This window comes from Marmota marmota, unplaced genomic scaffold (assembly GCF_001458135.2).
Source record: "Marmota marmota marmota unplaced genomic scaffold, marMar, whole genome shotgun sequence".
NCBI classification, from domain to species: Eukaryota; Metazoa; Chordata; class Mammalia; order Rodentia; family Sciuridae; genus Marmota; species Marmota marmota.
In genome coordinates this window covers 921,274-948,483 of record NW_026000240.1, presented here as the reverse complement: position 1 = coordinate 948,483, position 27,210 = coordinate 921,274, and the positions used below count along the sequence as shown (strand labels likewise).

Genomic DNA, 27,210 nt, shown 5'->3' with positions numbered 1-27,210 from the left:
AAGCTTCTACCTTAAAGACTTGGGTATCTAAAAGATATGGACACATTTAATATACAAAGAAGAGTAATAGCACCACAATTACATTGATGTTTTATATTAATCAAGTTTAGCTTTTAATGAAATAACATATTATAACATTTCAAAATAAAAGTTATTTTAACCACAGTTGTATAATCTTTAATTTTTTCAAGACATTTGCTCAAAAAACAAAGCTTGATAAACACAATGTTATGGGTAAATTAATGTTTTAAGAAATCCTTGTCTTCTTAACACATAGATTAAACTTTGGTTTATATCAATACATTAACATTTAACTTTAGGGAAAAAAACCTTGAATAATTTTGACTGATTGTTTCACATACATACATAACTAACTTACACAGATCTTTTTATCACTTAGTTAAACCCTCTTATTTATTTCATAATATAAAGACTTTCTTATCCAGAAGCACTTTCTTTTCCCTCTATTGAATATAGTTTCTGTACCTAGAACCTTCTAATTCCTCCTTCTTGTCTGTCAACTCCCTTTTCTATTCACATTCTGAAACAATCCTTGTAAGTTTCTGAATTTGGGCAGATTATTTTATTTTAATAAAAAGAAATACTTTATGTTATTTACAGTACTCTTAATCAGAACATTTTAAACCTTTGGGCCTTTGTATTTAGAATCACATCTGTTTACCATTTCATGAAAACACAATTTTCAAGTATACAGAATTATACCTGTTGGAAATTTAAATTCTTAGTAACATTTTCCAGTGATGACAAAGCAACTTTAAACCCTTTTTAATCTACCAATTTATGAAAACATCAATAATATTACCCAAGGGAACTCAAGGAGGTAAGCGTACTTGATGGTATATTTAACAGTTGGTATTTTAACCTTGTAAATTAATCAGATGTTGAAAGACATTTCTGAGTAATTCCATGTCAAATCTACTTTACTTGTTTTTACCAAGATATCAGATAAGCGTATTAAACAGTATTAGCCAATTTTCTGTTGAAGAAAATTTTTAGAATCAAGGGATATTAGACATTTTATAGACATCAACATTTTATTAGTTCTTTGATCATCTAGAAAGATTTGTGAATAGAGTTTAATTTTAAAGACATTTTTACTTTTATCTGTTTACACAATTTAAATTGAACCATTTTAAATCATGTGAATTAAAAGTATTTGGATCCATTTTTTTAAAAAAATTTTTATGAGCGCTCATTTTCTATCTGCCAATCTTGATATCATGTACATGACATATGGACACACACACACACACATGGTCAGACAACACAATGCACAGTGTGCATACATACAAAAGTAAAGGCCTTGTAGCTTTTCGCAGGTGAATCTCCATTGCAATGTTACAGATGTTTAAAAACTCTGTAATTGAATAAAAAAATAGAACTGATCAGAAAAACATTAACCTAGGTGCATAGGACGAAAATCAAAGAATATGGAATCTAAGAAAAACGAGTCCTAGAAAAAATGACACAGCAGGTAACTATTTTAGTAAAGTACTACACAATTTACTTTTTGGTTTAGTTTAGTTTGAGTTCAGGTAAAAGACATTTTTACTTCTTTTTCCTTGGGCCTGAGATAAGTCTCCTGAGCTTGAAGGCTTCTTCAATTTGCATCTCAGTGTAAGTCCTGGCTTAGGTTTGGAAGGAGCTGGAGGAAACTGCTGTTTTGAGCGGAAACCTCATGCCTAAGGCGTTTTAACCACTTTTTTTTTCCTAGTTGGTAATTGGACAGATTTGGATGTCAGAAAATTATTGTACTTTACTTTCTATTACTTTTGAGAACAAAGCTACAATGTTAAGCTCCTTACTGAGATAAGCCACTGGCTGTTGAGCAGGTCTGTTTCCTTGTGTGACCATTTTTAGAGTTATTCTTCCTCTCTCTGTGACAGGTTAAATCTTGCTCCAAGGCCTGTTCATAACTCAGGGGGAGTAAACCTTTTGGTAATAGGCGGTTCAGATATTTCTAAGAGGTCTAAGGTAAGGGGTGAGAACAGAAAAACTAGCACTTGTATTCAAGGGAAAAATTGACCTCTTGGCTCCCTACAGAGAAGCAGGAGAAGCATACCTGGGGCATTTGAGACTAAAGGTTGGCTAAGTAATAGCATAACATCTTTCCAGGTGAGGTCAAACATCTGGCATAAGTTCTGAAATATCTCAAAATAAAATACATTGAGTACATCTGATCACAGAAACAGTAATGGGAGACTTTAATCAGGCTTATGAAGGCTCTGTGGGAACAAAGGGAACCTGGATGTTTTCTTACTAATTATCCCATATTTTTCTTTTAGTCCTACAATCTGAATTGCTAGCAGTTCTGATCGTCAAAGGAAGGGAGGGAAGCATCCAGGAGGGAATGGATGGGGGTGGGGGTCCTCCTGAGAGTCCTCCTATGCTCACACATTAGATTACAGGCAGCACTTTTTGCATCCAACTTAGTTTTTGACTGTTAAGACTCCTTATTAATTATCTTATTTCTGACAAACCAACTTTCAACTGCAAGATTGCATAATACTTCAGAAAACCATTCAAAGACCAGATTGTTACAGTTAAACATCATCTTTTTAGACACGTTTACATCAGTAGGTGACCCATTCAGACAAGATCATTTCCAAGAAACAATCTATAAGATCAACACACTATTGCTCAGGTCTTAAGGGCCAGAAACAGATACAAACAAAACACAATGACAAGCAAACAGAGAGGATCCCCAAACCATGACCAACAGATGGGAACCTTTAAAGCAGACCAGATGGGGGAAAATCTCCCCAATTTCCCAACTCCCACTTACCTGTGTCTCCTACACCAGTGGTACCAAAGATGTCCCCATGAGGGGACCAGATGCTCCCACAAAGGGGAACCAGATGTGTAAAATCAAGGATCTCGGTGTAGTGACTTTACTGCATTCAGATTCCTTTTTCTCAAAGTAGATGAAGGTGGAGCCATTTTTACAGTGCAGGGAAGGAAGGTGGGAGTTCCCTGAAGCAAAAGGGGTTTCAGCAGCTGCTGGGAGTCCCTCAGTCCCTCCCCTCACTTACAGGAATAGCTCCTCTGGTTCAGTTTGACCTCAGGCACATCTCCTAACTTTCCAGTAGTCAGCTATCAAAAAGTTCACCTTACATCCTTGGCAGCAGGTACAGTGGCTTGGAGTGCCAGGCCTTCCCAAGAAAGCAGAGCAGGGTCTGCTCTGCGGTCCCACCTGGGGTGCCAAAATTTGTAACCAAAAGTTCAGTCCCTGTCCTTAAAGGCAATTAATGCCAATTTACTAATGAAGACACAGTTTTGAGAAAAAGGAAAAAGAAGGTTTATTGCTTTGCTAGCAAAGGAGAAACACTGGGGACTCCTGTCCCAAAGGCAGGAGTGACCCTCTTGATCAGGAGGGACAAGGGGTTTTAAAGGAATTTTTTAAGAGTTACATTTCAGTAGAGGTTCCCAGGGCGCCCTGATGGCATGTTATTTCACTTGTTAATTCGGGAGATATTCATTTCCCAGATCCCCAGCTGGCATCTCCCTCCTGCAGTGGGTGTGCTCAAGGTGGCCAAATGTGGGGAGGAAAGATAACACTGTCTTCCTAATCCTGAAGGGGGGTAAAGTTTGTCAAAGTTCCTTAAAACACAGCTCAAAGGAGTGTCAGGATTACTTGCCTTATTATCCATTTTGTTGTTCAGTTACTTAAGTTTATACCAGAGAAGATACACAACAAAAAGGCAGGAAAAAACATAGAACACAGAATGAGACACAGGGGAACAAGAGCCAGGTGCCAAAACCCAGGGAGCAGTGCAACCTCTTGCTAATCCTCCAAACAGGAGTGCATATATGCCTCTGCAGACATCTCTCTGTCCCTATCAGAGCAGAGGACAGTGCGACACTTTGCTACTGTCCTACACAGGAGTGTGTATTTGTCTGGCCAGACATATTATTGTCCCCAGAAAAAATTCCTCACCAGACCAATACCAGAGGACAGTGAAACAATTCGCTACTGTCCAAGACAGAGTGTGTATGTGCCTCACCAGGCACCTCACTGTCCCCAAAAGAGATCTCTCTTAAACCCAATACCAGATGTTATGGGGGCACCACTTACCTATGGAGGCTCCTCCACTGGATACTTGCTAGTTGTTTTACTGTGTCAGTTCACTCCAGCGATTTGATGAGCCGAAGGCACAACCAGGGGCCTTGGAACATCTCAAGGTGCGCACCCCCTGGGGTGGCACTCCAGCCTGGAGTCCCAGAGTGAGGGTCCAGCTTCAGAATATTGGTGGTCTGATTTTGCTGGGGCCACCAAACGTTGAACCACAACACAAAGAAAAGACCACGACCTGCAATTTTAAATCAAATTAAAGCAAGCTTATATTGTGTACACAGCAACTGTCTCACCCAAAGCCAGGCTACAGAACAGCCCCCCAGCTCTCCAGGAAAAAGGTTTTACAGCACAAAAAGTTACAAAGTGGGGGATGTCTTGGGAACTTAACAGCTAACAGGATTCTGGCAAGCATAATACAAAGGCAGATAGCAGGTTAATGAGCTCCATGGCTTAGCATTTCAAGGTAGAGAGTAAATTGAGATTCCAACATCAGAATTTATGAAGTGCTGTTGAGTTTTAGGGAGTGTTGTTATCTGGTCAAGGAGAGCCAGGCATGAGTGAGTTTGGAATTGAACAAGATTAGCCCTCAGAGCATGGTCAGGCCAGATAAATATCTTAATAAAACAGAAATGAACTTTTTACAACTTTGTGATGAGATGGCTCCCCATCTTAGGATAGAATTAGGTTGGTTTTATCAACACTATATTCAAGAAACTGGGGTTGGGGAATCACTCTATAACTATGTGATAAGAATGCACATTATAATATAAAATTCATCTATATGTAGTAGTTAGCTGCAAGAAACCATTCTTAGCTTAGGAAAATGGTGTTCCAGGTTTCAATGTAAACTACTAGCAACCTTTAACGTTTCATGTGGTAAATATCTAATTTCTATTTTCAAGCTCTTCCACCCCAGCCTGACTCACGAGGTCTGTAGTATTTTTCTCCAATCACTGATGTGACCACTAATATCATCAATTCTTGCAATCCTCTGATAAAGTCTGAAATGTATCTTGCATTCATTGCAGGAGCATGTGCCTACCAAGGTGAGATTTTGCATGACTTTGGAGTCAGTCTTGGCCATCTCTCTAATTCCTAGTCTGGTGATATCTCAGACTATCACCTGTACACCATTTTGGGGGAGAGTGTAACTGGGGATTTAACCCAGGGACACTTTACCTCTGAGTTTAATCCCCAGTCTTTTTTATTTTTTATTAAGTCTGAGTCTCGTTAAATTGCTAAGGGCTTCACTAAGTTGCTGAGACTGGCCTTGAATTTTCGATCCTCCTATCTCAGCCTCCTGAGTTGCTAGAATTATAGGTGTTCACCCTGGCTATATTCCGTGTGTGTGTGTGTGTGTGTGTGTGTGTGTGTTGCTGGGTATTGACCCTAGGGCCTTGTGCATGCGAGGCAAACACTCTCCCAACTGAGCTATATCCCTAGCCCTAAACTCCATTTTTACATGTTGAATCATTCTTGTGTTCCTGGGATAAATCCCACTGGCAATGATATATAATCTTTTTAATATGCTGCTCAATTTGGATCATTAGGTTTTTTTTTTAAAGATTTTTACATATTCTCATAAAGGATATTAGTCTTAGTTTTTCCCTGTAATATCTTTGTCTGGCTTTAGTATTAGGGTAATCTTGGTCTTCTACTTCTTGGTAAAGTTTGAGAAAGAGTGGTATCTATTTAAAGTTTTGGTAGAATTTGCCAGTGGACTCTTAGTCCTCTTTAGAAGAGCCTACTAAGTTGTCAAGCTTGTTGATTTTCCCTCTTTTCAATTTTTAGCTGTTTTAGACTAGATTCTTAATAGTTCTAGGCTGTTAAGTAATTTAAACACAAGTCTAGTGTCAGGTTCTATTGACATCATAAAATATTGCTTCTTGCAAGAACTTTAATTTCACTTTGTAATAAATTGTCATTGTAAACATGTTTTACATTACAGCAGAGATTGATAGGAAAGGAAGATGCTAGTGTGTTGTTGTTTTGCTTTGTTTTTTGAGATGGAGTTTCACTGTGTTGCCCAGGCTGGCCTTGAACTTGTGGTCTTCCTGCTTGAGCCACTGAGTAGTTGGGATTACAGGCCTATGCCTCAATGCCTGGCTCAAATGCTAGTTTTTAAACAAAAAATGTTTGAGTGGAGGCTCTTAGGTGAGTTCATTAGTGAATATTTTTGTGTTATGATGTGTGTGTGTGTGTGTGTGTGTGTGTTTTATTGTGGTACTGGGAATCCAACCGAGAGCCTTTCCTCATGCATGTTAGGCAAGTGCTTTACCACTGAGCTCCACTGCCAGTCCTTCTATGGTGTTTTATTACACATCATCATAACACTCTGGATTCAGCTAACTAATAATTCAAAAAACTTATTGTATTTGAGAACTACAAAAAAAATATGTGGTACTAAGATCAATACTTTAATGAAACAAAACGTCCACATACAAACTCTAGAAATCAACATGCAGGATGTTTACAGAGAATGATTTGGGAATACACATCCATGAATACGAGCTGGGGTTGTGGCTCAGCGGTAGAGTGCTTGCCTAGCATGTGTGAGGCGCTGGATTCGACCCTCAACACCACATAAATAAATAAATAAAGGTGTTGTGTCCAACTACAACTAAAAACAAAATATTAAAAAAAAAAAAAACACAAAACATCCATGGACAGGAAAGGGAAGATGCAAGACTGAGCAAAGGGGGAGGGGCCCAACAAAAGCCCAGCAAACCCAAAGGTCACATGGTTCAAATTGCCCTGCTTTGAGGCAAAGTGGCTGGGCCTGTATGCCTGTAGTGACCACTTCTTGGATGCAATCTGTCCCTGGAAGGAGGGGAGGCAGGACCCAGATTTGGGGCTGTCTCCCACCCACACTCCAGCAGCTGGGTGGGTAAGTTCTTCATTCCTGGAGGGAATCTGGGAGGCACCTCACAGGGTCCACTCTGCAGATCTGAGTGTATATGAAGAACTTGGTGTCTGTTTAAGTGTTGGTCATGAATCAGGGAAATGAAATCTACTTGATAAGTGATGTTGGAACCATTGATTGTAACCATGGGGAACACACATGGATTAGACTGTTATCTCATCTTACCCGACATTAATTTCAGATAGACTAAAGAATTGAAAGAAAAAGGAAACAATACACCTAATACTTATCAGCTTGAAGGAGAGGGAAATGCAAGTAAACTTAGATGATGCCAATAAAATGATTAATAGATTTGATCATATGAAATAAAAATTTTAATTAAAAATTTTACACAAAATTAAAAGGCAAACAAAACTGAGAACATGTTTGCAATGAACACACGAAAATATTAATGCCTATTAATTTATATTTGATTGGTTCTTTGTTATCCTATCCTTCCCTCCCTTTCCTTACTCTAGCTTCGGCCTACAGAGACCATTGAGCTTCTGAGTTTGACTTATTTCACTGAGGACAATACGGTATTCTCCATTACCATCCATTTACTGGCAAATGCCATAATCTCATTCTTTTTAGAAAAGTGATCCTGCAAATAAAAAAGAGAAACCCAACACTTATGTTAATTAAAACTACCACGATAACTAATTAGAACAATTTAAAAACAAACAAAACAACAATAACAAAAACCCACAACGAGCTACCACTTCACACCCGTTAGGACAGCTATGATAAAACCAAACAACAGTAGTGGAGTTGGGTCCGTTGCCCCGGCTTGGAACGCACGCGCGTCCACGCGGCTTCACCGGTCCTTGGCCAGTTCGTGCCCACTCGGTCTCCGCCCGCCTCAGTTCTGCCTCGCTGCGAGGCCTGCAGTATGGCCCTCACGCAGATCTACTGCTCAAACCAGTATTCGAAGAGCACTAGGAGTACCGGTATGCCATGTTACCCAGAGAACTTTCCAAACAAGTACTTTCCAAATATGTCCAAAACCCATGTCATCAATGTCTGAAGAGGGGTGGAGGAGACTTGGTATCCAACAGTTGTCAGTGCATGATTCATGAGCCAGAAACACATACTCTTTCTCTTTAGATGGCCTCTTCCAAAAGAGCAACAAAAATGAAGTGTATCTGGGATCATCAATTAAATCTTTCACAAATTTAATGTATATGTGTATATAAGGTAGTATTCAGTGAATACTTGAAAAATGTATAAATTATTCATCCAGACCTGTGCATGACCTGCATTCTTCACAACAGAGCTCAGTCAAATGCAACTACAAATAGGTTATTGTAAATTGTTTAAGATAAAATTTCTTCTAGCAGGGAGCCATAGTGCACGCTTGTGATCCCAGGAGCTCAGGAGGCTGAGGCAGGAGGATCTTGAGTTCAAAGCCAGCCTCAGCAAAAGCAAGGCACTAAGCAACTCAGTGAGACCCTCCCTTTAAATAAAAAAATATAAAATAGGGCTGAGGATGTGGCTCAGTGGTCAATTGTTCCTGAGTTCAATCCCCAGAACCCCCATCCCAAATTCTTCTAGTCAGTTTTTCTCTTAATATCAATGCCTGTTTGATATTACCTGTTATTTTTATTGAATAAAATTTTTATGTAAAATAATAATAAAAATAAAACAAACAAACCTCCAGCAAACAAAAAGTGTTATCGAGGATGCGGAGAAATTAGATCCCTCATGCATAGTTGATAGTAATTTAAAATGGTACAGCTACTGAGGGAAACACTGTGGGAATTCCTTAAAGAATTAAACACATGTGATTACCATATGATCCAGCAATTCCAGTCCTGCAGATATATTCAGAAGCATTAAAAGCAAGGACTTGAACAGATATTTGTAATAAACATAGATAGCAGCATTATTTATAGTACCCAAAAGTAGAAGCTACCAAAATGTTCATTGGCAGATGAATGGATAAACAAAATGTGACATACAATGGACTATTATTTGGCCTTAAAAAGCAATTAATTCTAACATATGCTCCAATATGGATAAATCTGGAAAATATTATTATGCTAAGTGAGATAAACTGAATCCAAATAGCTTGTATGATCTACCCATTTATCTGAGATCCCTAGAATAGTGACACTTATAGAGACAGGAAGTAGAGCCATATGGGTAGAGGGAAGGAGGAGATGATGAATGGGCAGAGTTTCTGTTTGGGGTGATGAAAAAATTCTGGAGGTGGATGGTGGTGATGGTTACCTAACAAGGGGAAGGTACTTTATGCTGCAGAACCAGACATTTAATAAATCGTTAAAGTGGTAAATTCTATGTTAGGTACGTTTACCATGATAAGAAAACCCCAACACATCCGTGCTGAAATGTGAGCAGGCAAAAAATGTAAACAAGTAACTCAAAAAACAAAACAACAAAGTGACTTTTAGGCATATAAAATATTAAATTTCATAAATAACAGTAATTTAAAATCAAAAGATCAAGATATAATTTGTCACCTCTAAAACTGGAAAAAATACTTTGTACTAATATTCAATTACAGTATTAGTATTTATGTATTCTCATAACAGGGCAAAAATTTGTACAAGCTTTCTGGAAAGCATCTTGCAAATTATGCAAATGATACTTTATTTTTATTAGTGCTTTTTATTTTTTATTTATTTTTAAATTTTTTTAATATTTATTTTTTAGTTTTAGGTGGACACAATATCTTTATTTTGTTTTTATGTGGTGCTGAGAATCCAACCCAGTGCCTCACGCTTGCTAGGTGAGCACGCTACCACTTGAGCTACATCCCCAGCCCAGTGCTTTTTATTTTATTAATTATATACAGTAGTTGGGTTCATCCCAACAAACTCATTCATGTGTGGAAATTTATTCCAGTTCATGATTCATCTTTCATCCTTCCACTTCTCCCCTCGCCTCTTCTCTTCTCCTCTCTCTACTCTAATAGATTTTCGCTTCCTTGTTTTATTAATTTACAATTGATTGGTTCTTCCATATAATATATATTTCATTACTTATGAAATTTAATGTTTTATATATGTATAAGTCACTTTGTTGTTTTGTGTTGTGAATTGCCTGTTTTATATTTTTGCCTGCTCACATTTCAATGTGGATGTGTTGGGTTTTTTTTTTTCTTTTCATACATATGTAATCACGATTTCTTAATCCATTTATCTATTGACAGGCATCTGAGACTTAGCTATTGTGAATTGTTCTGCTATAAACACGAAGTGGCTGTACCATGACAGTATGCTGATTTTAATTTTGGGAAAATACCAAGGAGTGGGATAGCTGGGTCCATCCCCAGTTTATTGAGGAATCTCCATATTGTTTTCCAGAGTGGTTTTACTAGTCCACAGTACTACCAACAACTTTCCAGCATCGTTGTTTATATTTTTCCAGCAGTATCATTGTTTATATTATTTTATTGTTTTTTTTTTTGGGGGGGTGGGTATTGAACTTAGGGGCACTTGACCACTGAGCCACATCTTCAGCCCTACTTTTTTTTTTTTTTTAATTTTCATTAGCAGCCTTAGAAAGAGAAATTCACATCAGAACTCAGAGTAAGGCAAAGACCCCAACAAAACCCAAAATATCTGTTTTTTCCTTAATTCTTTATAACAACTTTATAATTAACAACTTTATAACTCCCTATGGGGAGGGGCAATTCCTAGGATAGGTTACCTTAGCAACAGGTTGGAGCAGGGGCAAGTTTTTGATAAGGGTGGAGCTCTAAAGAAATTAACATTTCAGTCATTTCATTTTTTATATCTGACCCTTGCCTATCTGCCTGTCTAATTCTGGCTTCACCAGGAGCTGAAATAAACATTCAGAGACGAATCAGCTTTGTTGGCAAGGCAAGAATTTTACGTCTACTCAAAGGATGCACAAGCAGTCAAAATTGAAATCAGGTGCAGGCAGTCTCAGCTTTATCCCTGACACAAGGGTGATTGGCTGCTGTCCATTGGTCCAAACTGACCACAAAGTCTTTGGCATAAATAGCCACTAAAGAAAGGGACACTTAGCCAGGTCTCCTTGGTTGGGACTGACTGCACTGTCTCCTATTGGGTTATTTAAAGAAATACACCTCAAGTTGTCCCTACCTGCCTTTGTTGCCTTCTGGTGGGAAAGTCCTGTTGGGTTGAATGCCTTTTGGTCTATGGGTGCTGGGTTTGTTGTCTCCTTTCAGCAAAGAATTGAACAGGACACAGAGATAGAAAGCAAGAAGAAAGTTTATTGAAGAGAGAGAAGAGAGATACAAAGATAGACTTCTCCAAAAACAAAGGGCCCCAGAGCTGGGAATCCAGTGGGGAGTGTTGGCCTGTTCTCTTTATGGTCTCTGGATGGATTTCCTCCTTCCCTTACCTCCTCTTCTGTCCACTATTATTGATTGGTGCCCCCTCTGTCCAAGGATCTGTTTTTGTTTTTCTATTGAAAAACACTTAGGAGCACAAGCATGGAAGTGTCTGCCTGACTGGATCCCCTGTGTGTGTCAGCGAGCACTTTTGTCAAGCAGGAGATGATCTCATCAGAAGACCCCTCTCCATGCTCCTTTGTTCTAGCCCTGTCCCCGACCTCCTTGCCCTCCTAGCCATCTTGCCCTGGCTGCCTAAGCCCCTCTATCTCTCCCTAACCCTAACCCTCACTTTGTTCTCATGCAGTGGGAAAGTGTTCGGGTTGAATGCCTCTTGGCATGTACACTTAGGAGAAAGTGAAGGCTGGGGAAGTACAGATTTTAAAAAGATAGGCAGCCATTGAAAGAAATTAGCAGTCAGGAAGTGAGGAAGTTAGAATGGAGTTTCTCCAGTTTGACAGAAAAGACTGATGAGCTTGTTTCCCTCCATGGCAGAAGGTACCACTTGAACAAAGAACTTGAAGTGAAGAGCAAGTGCTGTGAATATTTGTGGTGGAAAATTCAGGAAAAGGGAACAGAAAGGGACCCAGGGCTAGACTATGTGAGTGTACTTGAGGCGACATCACAGAGACCTCTGGGCCTGGCCGGTGTGGCGTGAACAAGGGTGAGTATGTTAGGAAATGAGGTGTGAAATTTAGTGGGGCCAGGTCAATAGGCCTTGAAGGTCCTGGTTAGGACCTTGGGCTTTACTCTGAGGGAAACAGGAAGCCTTTGGAGGGTTCTGAGCTGAAGTCCTGATTTCAGTTTTAAAAGAAGCACTGGCTAATATTTGGAGCACAGTCTACTAAGAGTCAAGGGTGGAAGCAACACAGATCAGTTAGGAGGTTATTAAAATTCCAGACAAGACAGGATGGTGCCTGGCCCTGATAGATTGTATTTTGAAGGTGGAGCCATGGATCAGATATTGGATGTGAGATGAAGACAGGAACCTGGTGACTGTAAAGGATTTTGTTTGCTTATGTTTTTGTTATTGAGACAGGGTCTCACTTACGTTTCTCAGGCAAACAATCCTCCCCTGCCTCAGCCTGTGTTGTGGTTTAGGTCTGGAATGTTCCTTAAAATGTTCATGTTTGGGGAGCATAATCCCCAATGCGGCGAGGTTCAAAGGTGAGTTTAGGGGGCAATGATGAGGGCTCTGACCTCATAGGTGAATTAATCCATTTGCTGGATTAATCCATTGATAGTTGAATGGACCACTAGGTGATAACTGTAGGCAAGTGGGAAATGGCTAGAGGAGATGGGTCATTGGGGGTACAGCCTTGGGAAATATGTCTCTCCCTGGCCCCCTTCCTCCCTTTTTCTGTCTTTCTCTCTCTCTCTCTCCCCACTCCCACTTCTTCCTGGCTGCCATGAACTGAACAGTTTTCCTCTGTCACATCCTTCCATCCTGATGTTCTGCCTTACCTCAGGCCCAGATCAATGGAATCAGTGGGATTGGCTGACTGTGAACGAAACCTCAAATACATTTTTCCTCTAAGTATTTCTTGTCAGATATTTTGGTCACAGCAATAAAGATATGACCAACAAAACCTGATTCCAGGGTTTTGATCTGAATAAGAGTGAATTTTGGTCTTAATTACTGAGATGAAGAATACTATTGGAGAAGGGGATTTGGGGAGCAAGGAATCGAGGGACTGACTCTGGAAAGGTTAAGTGGGAGGTACCTGCTGGGAATCAAGTATAGAAGCAGTCTGAGTAGTTGGAAGCATGAGTCTGGAGATTTGAAGTGAAATCAAGGCCACAGACATTAACGTGGAAGCTAAAAGTGCATGGATAAGTAGTTAGGGTGTGGACAGAATGAGAACATCTAGTTAGTGGAGTAGAATGGATAAGAGCCCTGGGTACTCCAATATTTGGAGGTTAGGAAGAGGAGGGAGCATCAGCAGAGAGGACTGAGGTGGGGCAGTGAGTAGAGGAAGACCAGAAAGTGGTATTAATACCATCTGCCCCCCCACTTTCTGTACAAACTGATTACAAGCGTGCATCAAAATCTTGTGTTAAACTTGCTTCAATGGGCTGAAGCAAGATGGAGGTCAGTGGTAGAGCACGTGGTTACCCTTTGTAAGGCCCTGATGAGGAGTGGGAGGACCCGGTGCAAGGATGATAGAGGTTCCCCTGACATCAGAATAAGTCCAATTGAAAATTTTTCTGCAACGCATCTTGCAAATTATTGAGATGTTTTAAATGTTCACATTTATTGATCCAAAATCCAATCACTAGGGAGCTACTCTGAGGAAATAATTAGAAACACAGGTACAAATAGATTCATAGGAATTCTTATTATAGTATTTTAACTCTGAAAAAGATGAATCAACCTAAACACCTATTAGTAGAGCTTGGTTAAATAAGTGTTAGCATATTCATTCATTTTTCCATTCAATAAGTATTTGTTAAGTGTGCCAGGTACTTGAAAGGGCTTTGTCATAGATCAGGAGGGGTGGGAGGGAGTCTTTGGTGCTATCTACAAGGCAAAAAGACATGAGGTCAGTTTTATTATTCTGAATTTGGGGCCCGGTATGAGAAACAGCAACATCAAAAAGTGCCATCGGATAAGAGTCCAGATGCCTGATGCTAAGAACTGCTCACAGTGTCCACTGGAGAGTAATCAAGACTGGCCCAATGATTAGGGCTTTGATCTCATGGGTGAATTAATCCATTTGCTGGATTAATCCATCTACAAGGCACACCAAGGTCATATAACATTCAGTGTTTTCAGTTTCTTTAGACTCAAGGAATCTCCTATTGTTCTATTACTATGCTTATAATTGTCTATGGTCATAAAATTTCCAAAAAAAAAAAAAAAAAAAAAAAACCCGGCAAAAAAGCATAGGTCCCATTAAATAGGGTAGGTGAGGTAATAACTCTCTGCCATGGGATATAATAGGGAGAAAGCAAATCATAATTTTTTTTGTACTGGAGACTGAACCCAGGGGTGCTTACCACTGAACTACATCTAAAACCCATTTTATTTTTTTATTTTGAGACAGGGTCTCATTCAGTTGCTGAGGCTGCCATCCTCTTGTCTTACCCTCCACTGGGATTATAAAAGTGTGCCACCAGACCAGCCAAATAACAACATGTTGCTGCATCATGTTAAAATCAAATTGTTATTCAAGGATTATTCCTCTTCCAGTATACTAATTCTCTCCTCCTACTATACATACAACTTTTAAAAATTAATTCATTTTAACATATTTCAGTATGTGGGTATTTTAAATGTGCATTAATATATACAGTTATATTAAATTATGACAAATGAAAATATCAAAAGCTTTAAAATTTAGAATTTAAAATATAATCTTATTGAGCTGGACGTGGTACCACACGACTATGATCCCAGAGACTGGGCAGCTGAGGCAAGAGAATGGCAGCAGGGACGAGGCTGGACTCAGCAACTAAATGAGACCCTGTCTCAAAATAAAAAGGGCTGAGGAGGTAGTTCAGTGGCTTCAATTTCATATATATATATATAATTTTTTCCTTATCAATTGTTATCAGTCACATTACAATTCTTATTCCATGGACTTTAACCTCTTGATTTGAGAATCATTAAGAAAACATGTTTTCTTATTTATAGGAACAAGATAATATAGTAATAATTGTGTGTTGACCAGGGAATTTTTTTTTTTTTAGAGATTGGGTCTCCCTATGTTGTCCAGGTTGGCTCTGATACACTTTTTTTTTTAATATTTTTAAAGTTGTCAATGGACTTTATTTATATACGGTGCAGAGAATCGAACCCAGGGCCTCACACATGCTAGGCAAGCGCTCACCACTGAGCTACAACCCCAGCCCTCCAGGTTGGCTCTGATATCCTGGTTCAAGTGATCTTCTTGCCAGCTGGTTCAAGTGATCTTCTTGCCATCTTCCTGAGAAGCTGGAACTACAGGCACATGCCACTGTGCTCAGCTGACCAGGAATCTTTTACTTTTCCTCCTTCTCTTCCTTCTCCCCTCCTCCTCTTCCTTCTCCCCTCCTCCTCCCCTCCTCCTCCCCTTACCTCCCCTTCCCATCCCTTTCCCCCTCCCCTCTTGTTTTCCTTCTCCTCCTCCTCCTCCTTCTTCTCTTTCTCCCTATACTGTTAAACCCAGGGCTTTGCACATGCTAGGGAATACTCTGCCACTGAGTTATGCCATTTATCTATTTTTAATCAATTTCATTTCCTTGGCCAGGCATAGTGGCGCACACATGTAATCCCAGCAGCTTTGGAGGCTAGGCAGGAAGATAAAAAATTCAAAGCCAGCCTCAGCAACTTAGTGAGACCCTGTTTCAAAATAAAAATGGCTGGACATGTAGCTCAGTGCCCCTAGGTTCAATCCCCAGCCCAAAAAAGAGGGGGCACTACATATGATCACTGGGCATCAGTGCTATTGCTGCATGTCAGCCTCAGTCAGTTGGTGGTAGCAGTTCTAGAGTGAAATTGATGTCACCCGGATCACAGACCTCTGTAATCATTATAAGAGAAGCCACAAGTTTTTGGCCATTTTGAGCTCCAATTGGATGGGAAAATGGTTTCTGCCCCTCACCAAGACTTATGGTGGGAAGAATCTGCTAAAGCAGAGGGTTTCATGTGCCAGTGGCCAATACAATGACACATGTCAGTGTAATAGAAACCCAGTTATTTTCTCATAATATGAAGCTCTGGGGGAAGCAGTTGATGACAAGGACTCAACCATTTCTCAAGTTGTGTCTGGGTAGCATGACTTGTGACTTCTCATGACTGATTGCCTAAAGGGTCCCAGGTGGCACCCCTGCCAGCAGGTCTAGCCTCAAGACAGACAGAAGAGGGGCAGAGCTCTGCCAACTGCATCATCTTCCCTTTTATTGAAAAGGCAAAATCTTTCCTAGAAATCCTCCATAGACCTTTGCACATGTCTCTTTAACCAGAATTGTCATAAAGCCCACCCTGGAAATGAGGGAAACTGGGAAGATATTTAGTTGGTAGATTGCTACCTCCTCCAACAAACTGGAGCTCTGTTACAACAAAAAGGAAGAAGTGGAGCTAGGATAAGCAATGAGCACTGTTGGCTCCAATTAGGACTGGGCCTGAAAGGGTGATAAGAACCACCATATTTCTCCCCATGCCATTTATCCAGAGACCATATTATATGGTTTTTGTATTAGCCTGCTTTCTGTTGCTCTAACAAAATACCTGAGGATGGGTACTCTATAAAGAAATGAGGTTTATTTATTTCAGAGTCCAAGATTTGGCAGCCCCTGCAGCTGAACTTTAGTGAGGGTCATCACAACATGGTAAATGACATCATGGTGGGAGGATATGCAAGGGGTAAAGATTTCATGGCCAGGAAACTGGGGAGGGACAAGTCTTGCTCTTTTTATAACAACCTGCTCTCAAAGGAGCAAATGGGGCCCATGAGAAGTCCATTACTTCCTTCAAGGGCCTCATCCCCAGTGGCCGAATTACCTCCCACTAGGCCCATCTCTTGCAGGTTCTACCACCTCAACACTGCCACACTGAGGACCAAGCCTCCAGCCTATGAACCTTTGGGGGACAAACCACATCCACATCATCACAAGCTCCAAAAAAGCCAACACTGTAAGAGCAGATGTCCCAGTTTACAATATGTGCGTATGTGGGGGTAGGGAAGGTATCTCTGAGAAGTCACTGGAAGCAGCCAAAGCCCCCATTCCTGAACCTCTGTGATGTCACACTTGACATTTCTTCCCTTCTCTGCTGTAGTCACAGCAGTCTGGGTGCCAAAACAGAAGAGGGATCTGGTGGCCCTCATTTCTCTGAGAACAGGAGGCCTAGCCATGCCTTTCTCATAGTATGTCATGCACCAACTCCAACTCTGCTCAGATATTCCTGGTTTCTCCCAATCCTCTTTCAGCTTTAATGCAATGCTGCTGGTCATTTTCAGTGGCCTTTTCTCCTTCCCATGAGTGTCCCATGCAAGCTGTCAGTTTTCTTAACAAAGAGATAGAAGGGAAAATAGACAATGATAGTGCAGAGGCAGGGAAGTGGATAGACAGGGTCAGCAGGGGAAGGAGGATATAGAGTTAGAGGAAACCTGATATGCAAGCACAGAGGTGTAGAGTGCCTGATGCATTTAGGGAACTTTGGGTGACTGATAATGCTGGTGACATTTGGTGGGGTCTTCATGGTCTGTCTCTAGCCTGGATATTTAGAGCTGTCCTTAAGGTATGTAAGTCTGACCTCAGGTGAGCCAGACCTCACAGGGAGCTCTGGGTTGCCCCAGACTAGAACTGAGCCTGGCTCTGGTTTCAGTTGCAGGTGGCTGGCCCAGAATGGGGAGTGGGCTTTTCCCGAGGTAATGGGACTTCTCTTTGTCCTAACCATCTGCAGTATGATTTCTCTCAATTCCTCAGATCCTGGTATCTTGTATCGAGGTAAGACTTCAGACCCCTGAGAGAAGGAGGTGGCACCCCAAGGGCTGATGCCTTCAGAGGTGATTTCTAAAGTGCTAACCCCACCTATGAACTCAGGATCCCTCTCTCCATGTCATCATTACTTAGGCCCTGGCACTTCATTTCCCAAGCCACTGAGGTGAGAAGAAACAGAATCCTGGAGGTTTTCCAGTTGCTTTAGCAGGGAGGACTGAGCAGGCTGGCAAGAGAGGCAGCAGGCTCTTCCAAACCACGCAGTTCACCCTTCCTCCTTCCCATTTCACACCCGATTCCAAGCACTGATCACTATTCCAAAGGGGGGAGCTCCATGTAGAGCTCCTGTGGCTGGACAGCCCTTCTCTCTGACTGCCGCCCATCTGAGTGGTCAGCTTGCTCAAGGGACCGGGATTCCCCTGCCCACCTCCTCCCCACCCTTCTTGTTGCCCAGTGATACTATGGGGCAGCCCCAAGCATCAGAGTGGTGGAAGGGCCTCCTGCCATTGCCCACACCTCTTCCCATGCCAGGCGCCTTCAAGCAGGACCCTGAGGCAGCATATGTGGCCTTTCAAATGCCCTGGTGCCCACATTGTTCCTTCCACTGCCTTCCCTGGACCTTCCACTGCCCCTTATGCAACATCTGTGTGGAGGTGAGTACTCCTCCTTCCTGTTCACTCTCCCTTCCCCAGGCACCTAGCCAGGACTGGGAACCTCACATCATATGTGAGCCAAGGGTGGGTATGAGACCATCTTCCCAGACTGCTAAAAGTGGCTCTCAGCCACTCTAGGTCACTTACATCTGTATCGCCTCTGTGTCTGTATGTGTCCTGAGAGGCTGGCCTTGCTTGCACAGGTGCTGATAGGCAAAGGGCATCTCATCTGTGCTGAGCCTGGTGGAGTCAGGGGGAGGAAAGGCAGCGCCTGTCCCATCCTCTGGCTTACAGATACTAGATACCCAGACCTTTAGGCTGACTGATGCCTGTCCACCTCTGGGTGTCCAAGCTGGAGGGTTTCCTGGGTTCTGAGTGCTCTTTTCTCACGTGCACACCCTGAGTAGACTTACAAGTGCAGAAGGCTGGCTGGGCAAGCAAGTTCTTCACATCCTTATTCAGTATCTGAGAACATAGAGGCTCAGACTTACCCTATACCTTGCTTGAAGTGACACCAGGCAGGTCTTATCTCTAAAGACTTCACTCAGGACAGGTGACCTGATGAGCCATGGCGTCCTAACTGTGCTCTAACCATGGAAATGCTAGTTTCGCCCTGGATATGGGAGCCCCTGCATAGGGCCAAGAGCAGGAGGTCTAGGGGCTAGGTTGGGGGAGGCCTCAAGATTTGGGGCTGATGGGCTAGGCCAGATAGACCCTTGAGGCCTTCCTCCTCTCCCCTAGGACTTTGACCACCACTGCAAGTGGGTCAATAATTGCATCGGTCATCACAACTTCCGCATCTTCTTGCCACTGCTCATATCCCTTGCCTCTACCTGAGTGTCCTGCTGGCTACCTGCCTGATATTCCTCCTGCGCACGAGACACGGACCCTTCTCCCTGGACAAAGCCATGGCGTATCCACACCGTACCAAGGGCCCGCAGTGGGAAGAGCACAGGCTTGGGACTGGAGGGACCGACAGCCAAGGGGCAGGGTAACCGATGGTGGGGCTGACGTGGGTGGGGCTAGAGGGAGGAGCCACTTGGGAGGATCTGTGAAGGACAGGTTGAAGGCGAGTGGGTCAGGGAGATGGATGGGGTAGGATGGACTGTGGAGTTAAGAATCTAGCGGAGCCAGGGAGTGGGGCAATGAAGGTTGAGAAGGAACAGGCGGGACAACAGCGCGGTGGAGTGAGGTTTCGCTTTGCTGACTGGACCAAGCGTTCAGTCCAGGGTGGAAAAGTGGGTGGGCGGGGCTAACTAGGACGGGGTTTGGGGCGTGGTCAAGTAGAGGGGCGGGGCCAAAGAATAACTCTTTGGTGGCTTGGCTTCTTAGCCAAGCTTCATCCTAGCTCTACCTTCCACCAGCCTCCTGCTGCCGCTCATCCTGCTCCTGCTGATCCAAGCTGCGTGGGTGAGCGCCGCCAGGCGCCCCTAAGAGGGCCAGGTAAGCAGGGCAGAATGTTCTTGCACATCTGCGGCTCCAGCACTTTCTGTGCTTTCTCCACTGCCCTTGCTTCTTGAGTCCTTCTGGACCCATCCCTTAAGATGCAGCTCAAATCTCTCCTCCCCCTGGAGCTCAGTGTTCCTTCTCCCTCCTGGGCACATTGAGTGGAGAGCCTACTGTGTGCCAGGCTGAGTGTTTTTTGAGGGATGTGTGTAGAGGTAAGTACATCCTGCACTTGTGTTGATAAGCAACCGGCCGACACCCAGGAACACTCTGAGAGGGCGTCATACCAGAGTGTTGTAGCAGACTGGAAGAAACTGAGAGTTTGGCGAGGCCCACGGTTGTAGGGGAGGACATGCAGCTCTTTATGTCCTAGGTATCACTGTGGAGAGGCAGAGGACAGGGGGGCATTGCCTGATGAGAGGCACCTGTGCAAAAAGGCACAGAAACCAGAAAGTAGGATGTTAACAGAACGATGAGAAAAAGGTTCTAATTCAAGCCCAAGGGCAATGAAGTTGACCCCGTGGGGGGGTCAAGATTAAAAAGACCCACAAAGTCAAGCGTGGAATTTAGTTTTGGTGAAGGGGAAACCTGGGAACCATCTTGGGATTTTTTTTTTAAGCCGCTTATTGAGGAAATGGTAAAAATTACCCATTTTAGTCTATAGTTAGGGATTTTGACAAATGGATACTGTCCTGCATTCTCCACTATGACTAAAGTTAGACCAGTTTTATTACCCCAGAAAATCCTTTCATCATCTTTTGTTGTCAGTTTCTCTCCCTATGTCCTGGTTTTTCTTTTTCCAGAATCATGTAAAAATGGAGCTGTTGTCTTTTTAGCCTGGCTTCATTCATTTAGCACAATGCATTTGAGATTCATTCATGTTATTGCTCATATCAGTAGTTCATTTCCTTTTATTGTTATGTAGTATTGTATGGATGCCCTACAGGTTATTTATACATTCACCAATGGAAGGATTTTTACATTGTATCTAGCTTTTGGCAGTATTTTTTGTTTGTTTTGGGTTTTTTGTACCAGGGATTGAACCCAGGGATGCTTAACCATTGAGCTACATTCCCAGATCCCCTCCCCCTTTGTGTTTTCTTTATGGAAATTTTTTCTTTTTTTAATCTTAAGACAGGTTCTCGCTAAGTTGCTTAGGGCATCACTGAGTTGCTGAGACTGGCTTTGAACTTGAAATCCTCCTGCCTTAGCCTCCCAAACTTCTGGGATTACAGGTGTGGGCCATGGTGTCCAGGTAGTTTTGGGCAGTTACAAATACATTTGCTACAAACATTGGTATATAGGCATTGAACATAAGTTTTCAGTTCTGTTGGGTAAATTCTTAGGGGTCATTGCTGAGTCATAAGGTAACTGTTTGTGGAACTTTATAGGAAATTGTCAAATTTGTCTAAAACCACTATACAATTTCTAGTTTCTACCAGCAATGTATGAGAATTCCAGTTGCTCCACATCCTCACCAACATTTGACCCTGTCATTTGTTGTTATTTTCTTTTGTCTTTTAATCGTAACCTAATAAATGAGTCGTGGTATCTCATTAAGGCTCCAGGTTGAGTTTTCCTATTGAGTAATGATGTTGGGCATATTTTCATGTCTTTTGCCCATTAAAACAACAACAAAAAAAGGGTTGTTTTCTTATTGAGTTTTAAGAGTTTTCTACATCAGATTCAGATCTAGGTTTTGTAAATCTCTTCTTGCAATCTGTTCCTTGTCATTCCATTTTCTTCGTAGCATCTTCCCAAGAGCAGGAGTTCTTAGTGTTGTTTTTCCAGGACTGGGGGTTGAATCAGGGGTGCTTGACCACTGAGTTCTCCCCAAGCATTTTGTAGTTGTTGTTCATTCTACGTAGAAAATTATGTCATCTGTGAAGAACAGTTTCATTACCTTCTTTCCAATCTGTGTGTCTTTATTGCTTTTTCTTTTTAGTGTTGACTAGGAATGATAGGGGTGGGCATCTTTACCATGGGATTCCTTTAGTATGGCAATCACTTGACTAAAGGCTCTTTCAAGAAGACTGGTGGGCAGCATCAGTGGGGGAGGGGAAGCTGCAGACCCCGAGGCAGCTGGACAGACAGAGGAGCCTGTCTGCTCATCACCTCCCATCCTTTTAGTCACCACCCACCACTGCCATATGTGGTTCTCTCCCCCCTGTGACTCCTGTGCTTGGCCCTTATTCCTCAGCCCTGTGGTCTGCCTGTCTCCTCCTCTCTCCAGCTTCTAGTATCATCATTGAGTTTGCCTGGCAGCCTTTTCCCTCCCTCCATCCTGTGGTTCTTCCAGCCCCAGGTCAGGCCATAGGCCATCGCCCTTCCTCCTCTGCTCAGAATGAGGCCCTCCAAGTCCAGGATCCTCAGTCTCAAGGGACCTAAATGTGGTCTGCACTGGGATTCACCAGACAGGGCTCCTTTCCATTACCTGCAGCACCCATCTCAGGCACTGATCCCATGCTCCAACTTTCACTCCCACCATACTCCATTCCCTGACTGCAACTCCTCCTGGAGTCACTTGCTTGGTGGTTGGTGGCAAGGACTCTAGAGCCAGACCACATAAGTCCAAATCACAGCTCTTCAACATACCAGCAGGGAGACCTTGGGTATGCTACTTAGCCACCTGGTTGCTCAGTTTTCTATCTGTAAAAGAGTGAAGCATGGGTCAATTCACGTAAGAAACAGAACAGTGGCTGATAACATAAAGTGCCCTGTGTGCTGCTATTACTCTTACTACCATTCCTTCCCATGGTCATTTACACATGTTTGTGCTTCATCTTAAAAGCCAAGCAATCCCCACTCTTAATGTCCCAGGCCTCCACTCCACTTGTTGTACCCTCCGTGCCTTATTCTCTGAAAGAGTATGCTCTTGAACTTGTAATCCTCCCGCCTGAGTCTCCCGAGTCGTTGGGATTACATAAGTGTGCCACCATGCCCGATTTGACTGAGGCATTCTTGATGCCCTGAAATATTTCTGGCTGGGGGCGCATCTCAGTGGTAGAGCTTGTGCTTAGCATGAACTGGGCCTGAGTTCTTCAATCCCCAGCACACAAAGAAAAGAAATCTGAATAAATGAGTGAACCTACAAACAAAAGAATCAACATTTGGGGATAGAAGAAAAGAGAGAAAGGATCAGAGAGAAGCCTGGTGCCCTGATCCCCCAGGATAAGGGGAAGAAGGAGAGGCAGCAGGAAGTTGGGCAGAAAATGGGGCAAGAAGAAAATTCCACTTGATTTCGGTCCTGTGGGGGTATGGTAGCTTTTGAGACACAGAATTGGAGAAGGAGCCCCAGGAGTGGAGCCAGTAAGGGAGGCTGGTCCTGGTGCTTCAGAGCTGTTGGATTCTATTCATGTCTAATAGGGTTCCATGTGGGGAAAGGAAAGTATTCAGATTTTCTGCTCAGTTCTTAAAAATTTACTAATTATCTGGGGCTGGGGCTGTGGCTCAGTGGTAAAGCGCTTGCCTCACACATGCAAGGCACTGGGTTTGATCCTCAGTACCACATAAAAATAAATAAAGAGATTATGTCCATCTATAACTAAAAAACAAAATTTACTAATTATTATTCCTTTAAGCATTTTTATATACACTATGTACAATCAATCAACATTTTCTATACTTTATATCCATCTAATCAAAAATTCTTTCAGTAAATTTAAAAATTCTGTAAAGGTTTTTAACACTTTGCCATTAATTAATTATTATTATTATTATTTTTGGTACTAGGGATTGAACCCAGGGGTACTTTATCATTTAAGCTACATCCCCAATCCCTCTTATATTTTGTTTTGAGATAGGGTCTCACTAAGTTACTGAGGGTCTTGCTAAGTTGCTGAGGCTGGCCTTGAACTTTCGATCCTCCTGCCTCAACTTCCCAAGTCACTAGGATTCCAGGTGTGCGCCACTGCACCTGGCACGATACTAGTTTCTTAAGTGCTGTGAACACATTAAAGGAGGCAGAACACATAGAACACAATAGTTCATGTTGTTTTTTGGACATGGTGGAATATTCCAGAGCTGTCCTGATGTGGAATCCTAGTTCCTCATAGTGGAGAATAGTGTTGAAGATCAAAGTCTTCATGTGAGGGTCAATGGAGAGTTGGGGTGGACAGAGGTGCTGCTGGGCCACTTTCCATTATGACAGAACTTTTGCTAGCTAAATCTCTTGAAGTTGAGACTCAATCTGGTCTGGGAGGAGGAGGGGGCAAGGCTTATGAATGGAGTGGGGGGAAGGGAAAAGTGGAATAAAATAGAGGAGAAGCCAGTCAGTGTCAAAGGGAGGACTTGACCTTTGAGCTTGACTTTTCCTGCTTTGTGTACTGAAGGCCTTCAGCCCAGATTTCCCTGGGCCATGTGATTTTTTTAAAAAATTTTTTGTAGTTGTAGATGGACAGAATGCCTTTAATTTATTTATTTTATTTTTATGTGATGCTGAGGATCGAACCTAGTGCCTCATGCATGCTAGGTAAGCACTCTGCTGTTGAGCTACAGCCCAGCCCTGACCATGTGATTTTTGACTAGGAAACTATAATTGGGCCTCCCCTCTGCCCCTTCCCTCCCAGAGAGTGAAATTCAATGAAGGCACATTTTTTTAAAAAAATGAGAGGTGGGGAAGTGAAGTGGGAGTGGGGTGATAACACTGTCTTTGGAGCAGTTGAGCAGCACAAGGAAGATCCTAAAAAGTATCTGGAAGGACGGGTGAGAGGAAAGGTGTGGCCAATGGAGACAGAGCCAGGATCCTGCACAGGGAGGCACAAGGGGATGAGGAGCCCTGGGAAGGCAGGAGAGGTGGGTGCTGGGTCAGCACTGTCTGGAGAGAGCTGCTCACAAGTGGGGCAAGAGAGGTCACTCCTCCTAGAAGCCCAAGAAGGCAGGAGGCCCTGGGTCACTCTTGAGCTTCCCTGCCCTTGGAGTCTTGCTCCAGGCCTGGGTTGAGCCCTAGCTTAGTCAACCAACTTAGGGAGGGTCACTGGGAGATGGCCTTACCTGGTCCTGCTGGTTCTGAGCTCCTCTTCCCATCCCCATCTCCCTCCAGGGACAATTCCTTCAGGGGGACAACTTCTTCTACCAGGGCTGTGCCAGCAACTGGTATATGACCATTTGTGCACCGTTGGGATCCAAGTGAGTTGGTAAACAAGAGGCTCAAGTGGTGGACCCTGAGGCTGGTGGGGTGGGGTGAAGCTGGGTCTTCTTCCCTGGTCCCTGACCCCAGCTCCCAGACCCTGTCATCCACTGTCCTTTCTTTTGCGGTTTTCTCCAGGGCACTCTGGGACCTTCTGGGAACTTTTCTCCTCTTGCCTTTCTAATTTCTTGCCCCAAGAAATGGGGTAGAGGGGAACTGCAGCCTGGATGAGGTTCCTGTGTGAGAGCCCTGGGCTCTGTGCTTTCCCAGCTGAGGGATGAGGGTGGCCAGGGAGACCAGGCCAAGGTGGGTAGTGACTCCTTGCATTTGGCCTGTCACTCCACAGGTACTTGTCAGAAGCTGTCTGGCTGCAGAGAGAGGAAGTAACCGAGTGGGATTCCCTGCACGCTCTGTGCTTGCCAAGATACTCCTCCCCACACCATCCTACAGAGTTCCCTGGGCCCACATCTCAAACTCTGGGTTTCTACACACATGGGCAGGGCCCCCCAGGGAGTGGCAAGGCTGCAGCTTTCCAGGAGGTGAGGAGTAGCAGGTGTGCACTGGGAGAGGGGTGTCTGGGGGTTGCACATGTGTTGGGGGAAGCCCCTGAAGATGGGCTGGCCCTGAAACTGAAGCACTTAGAGTTTAAGAAGCAGGATTATGGACCTGGAGGGTGTGGGGTCCAGGTCACAAGACTTTACAGCACACCCAGGTGTCCCTGGATAGATAGAGAGAAAAGACTGCACCGCTAACTTTTTAGTTGGCCTTGGGCCAGTCCCTTACCTTTCTGGGCCTCAATTTCCTCAGCTATTAATGAGGACTGAGACCAGTTCTGTAGTGTATCATGTTTTAAAGGAGAAATTTTTTAAATGGAAATTTTTACTTGAAGTCCCCATGTGAAACAAACGGAGTGGAGCATTAGGAGCGCAGTGGGGTGGGTAGCCCACAGTGCCCCTCAAAGTTCCTTGTAGTGACTTGTGCTGCCAGCCCTCTCCTTTGTCCTGTCTCCAGGGGCCCAGGGCTTGACTGTGAGCTATGGGGTGGAGGTCAGGGAGAGCCCCCATGTATTGACTCTGTGTTTAGCTTCCCATCAGCCCAATGCTGCAGTGGGAAGCCCCCAGGGGAGGCTTGGCCTCCCCTTCACCCCTTCACACCCAGCGATCCAAGGACGTGCACCTGAACTTCATTTCGTGAGCCCCACATGGAGGTCTTTTGTGCCTGAACCCTCATTCACTTCCTTTGGGAATGCCAAGACCTCCGTGCCTGTTAAATTCTCATAAATATTTTTTGCTGTTTCCTGCAGCTGCTCTGCATTGTCTGTTCTAGGTTCAGAGAAGTGTGTATCCTGGGGGTGTAGGGAGATTCTGAGGAGCTGGAAAAAAAATCCCTCCTCGAAGGGAAGATCCTAGGTCTCTGGAGACCCAATCTCAGGAACCAACACTGTCTGGCTCTTTGACCTTGGGCAAGACACTTAGCATTTCTCTCATCCTTAAAATGTGGCAACAGTAATAATCACAGTGACTGACCTGGCTGGCTTCCTGGCAAGGGCTGGAGATGAGAGCAGAGAAAACCCCCAGCCTGGATGTCAATGCTGGGGGTGAACAGACCCTGCCCTGCAGCACCCCTGTCTGACTGCAGGGGGTGCCCGCTGCTCAGGAATTTGAAAAACAGGTCTGGCCCAGCCCTCTTGTGGGAGGTGAGCCAGCCTGTGGCACTCTGGAGCCCCCTCCTGGCTGCCTCGTCCTGAGATGTGAGAGAATGGGGACATTCATCCAGCATCTCTTCTGCAACTGTGTCCCACCCTGGTTCCTTCCTCCTGCTGGAGTGCATCAGGTGCTGGTTCTGGTCCTGTCTCTGGGGTCAACTCAGGTCCTATGAGTCTGCAGGCCCCAGAGTTTGGGGCAGGGGGCACATCAAACAGCGTGTCAGTCTTCAGAGTGTGACCTTGGGACTGGGAATAATATCACCTTCGTAGTAGGTTGTTGGAGGAGGAGGTGAGGTGTTTCATCTGGTGCACAGCAGGCAAGCAATGAATGTAGCTGGAATGATTTAGGGTTATTTTCTCCACCACGTAGGGCAACCGACCATCTCAGAATTTCTAGAGTAGTGGTGGTGGTTGTGGGGTGCTCTGAATTTGTATCAAGGACCCCATATCATCTTGCCACATGAAGCATCAGGACAGCCACAAACCATACTGCTTCCTTCTATCCTTGTATC

General features: G+C 43.5%; 2 protein-coding genes across 3 annotated transcripts; both read left to right on the top strand.

Moving 5' to 3' along the window:
• The first annotated feature begins 7,741 nt into the window (after positions 1 to 7,741).
• On the top strand, positions 7,742 to 19,414 carry LOC125613611 (palmitoyltransferase ZDHHC19-like). The gene is given in 5 exon segments (XM_048794477.1): positions 7,742 to 7,948; positions 17,541 to 17,775; positions 18,298 to 18,419; positions 19,161 to 19,239; positions 19,242 to 19,414. Coding segments are annotated over 5 exon segments (816 nt in total).
• Positions 19,415 to 24,383: 4,969 nt separating this feature from the next.
• On the top strand, positions 24,384 to 26,264 carry LOC107143203 (palmitoyltransferase ZDHHC19-like). Of its 2 annotated transcripts, XM_048794115.1 has the most exons (4): positions 24,384 to 24,581; positions 24,907 to 24,992; positions 25,340 to 25,532; positions 26,077 to 26,264. In XM_048794115.1, the coding sequence occupies exons 1-4, from the start codon at positions 24,447 to 24,449 to the stop codon at positions 26,185 to 26,187; spliced, it is 525 nt and encodes a 174-aa protein (XP_048650072.1). In that variant the 5' UTR covers positions 24,384 to 24,446; the 3' UTR covers positions 26,188 to 26,264. The 2 variants fall into 2 exon arrangements, with proteins under 2 accessions (XP_048650072.1, XP_015342298.2); XM_015486812.2 differs by having other exon boundaries at positions 25,340 to 26,264.
• The last annotated feature ends 946 nt before the right edge of the window (positions 26,265 to 27,210 follow it).

Excerpts from the sequence above, each read along its gene's own strand:
- LOC107143203 (XM_015486812.2), top strand. The coding sequence starts at position 24,447 with ATGAAGGCACATTTTTTTAAAAAAATGAGAGGTGGGGAAGTGAAGTGG. Across the intron at positions 24,582-24,906 it reads AAGGACGGGTGAGAGGAAAG|GGACAATTCCTTCAGGGGGA; the intron begins GTGTGGCCAATG and ends ATCTCCCTCCAG. Across the intron at positions 24,993-25,339 it reads TGTGCACCGTTGGGATCCAA|GTACTTGTCAGAAGCTGTCT; the intron begins GTGAGTTGGTAA and ends GTCACTCCACAG.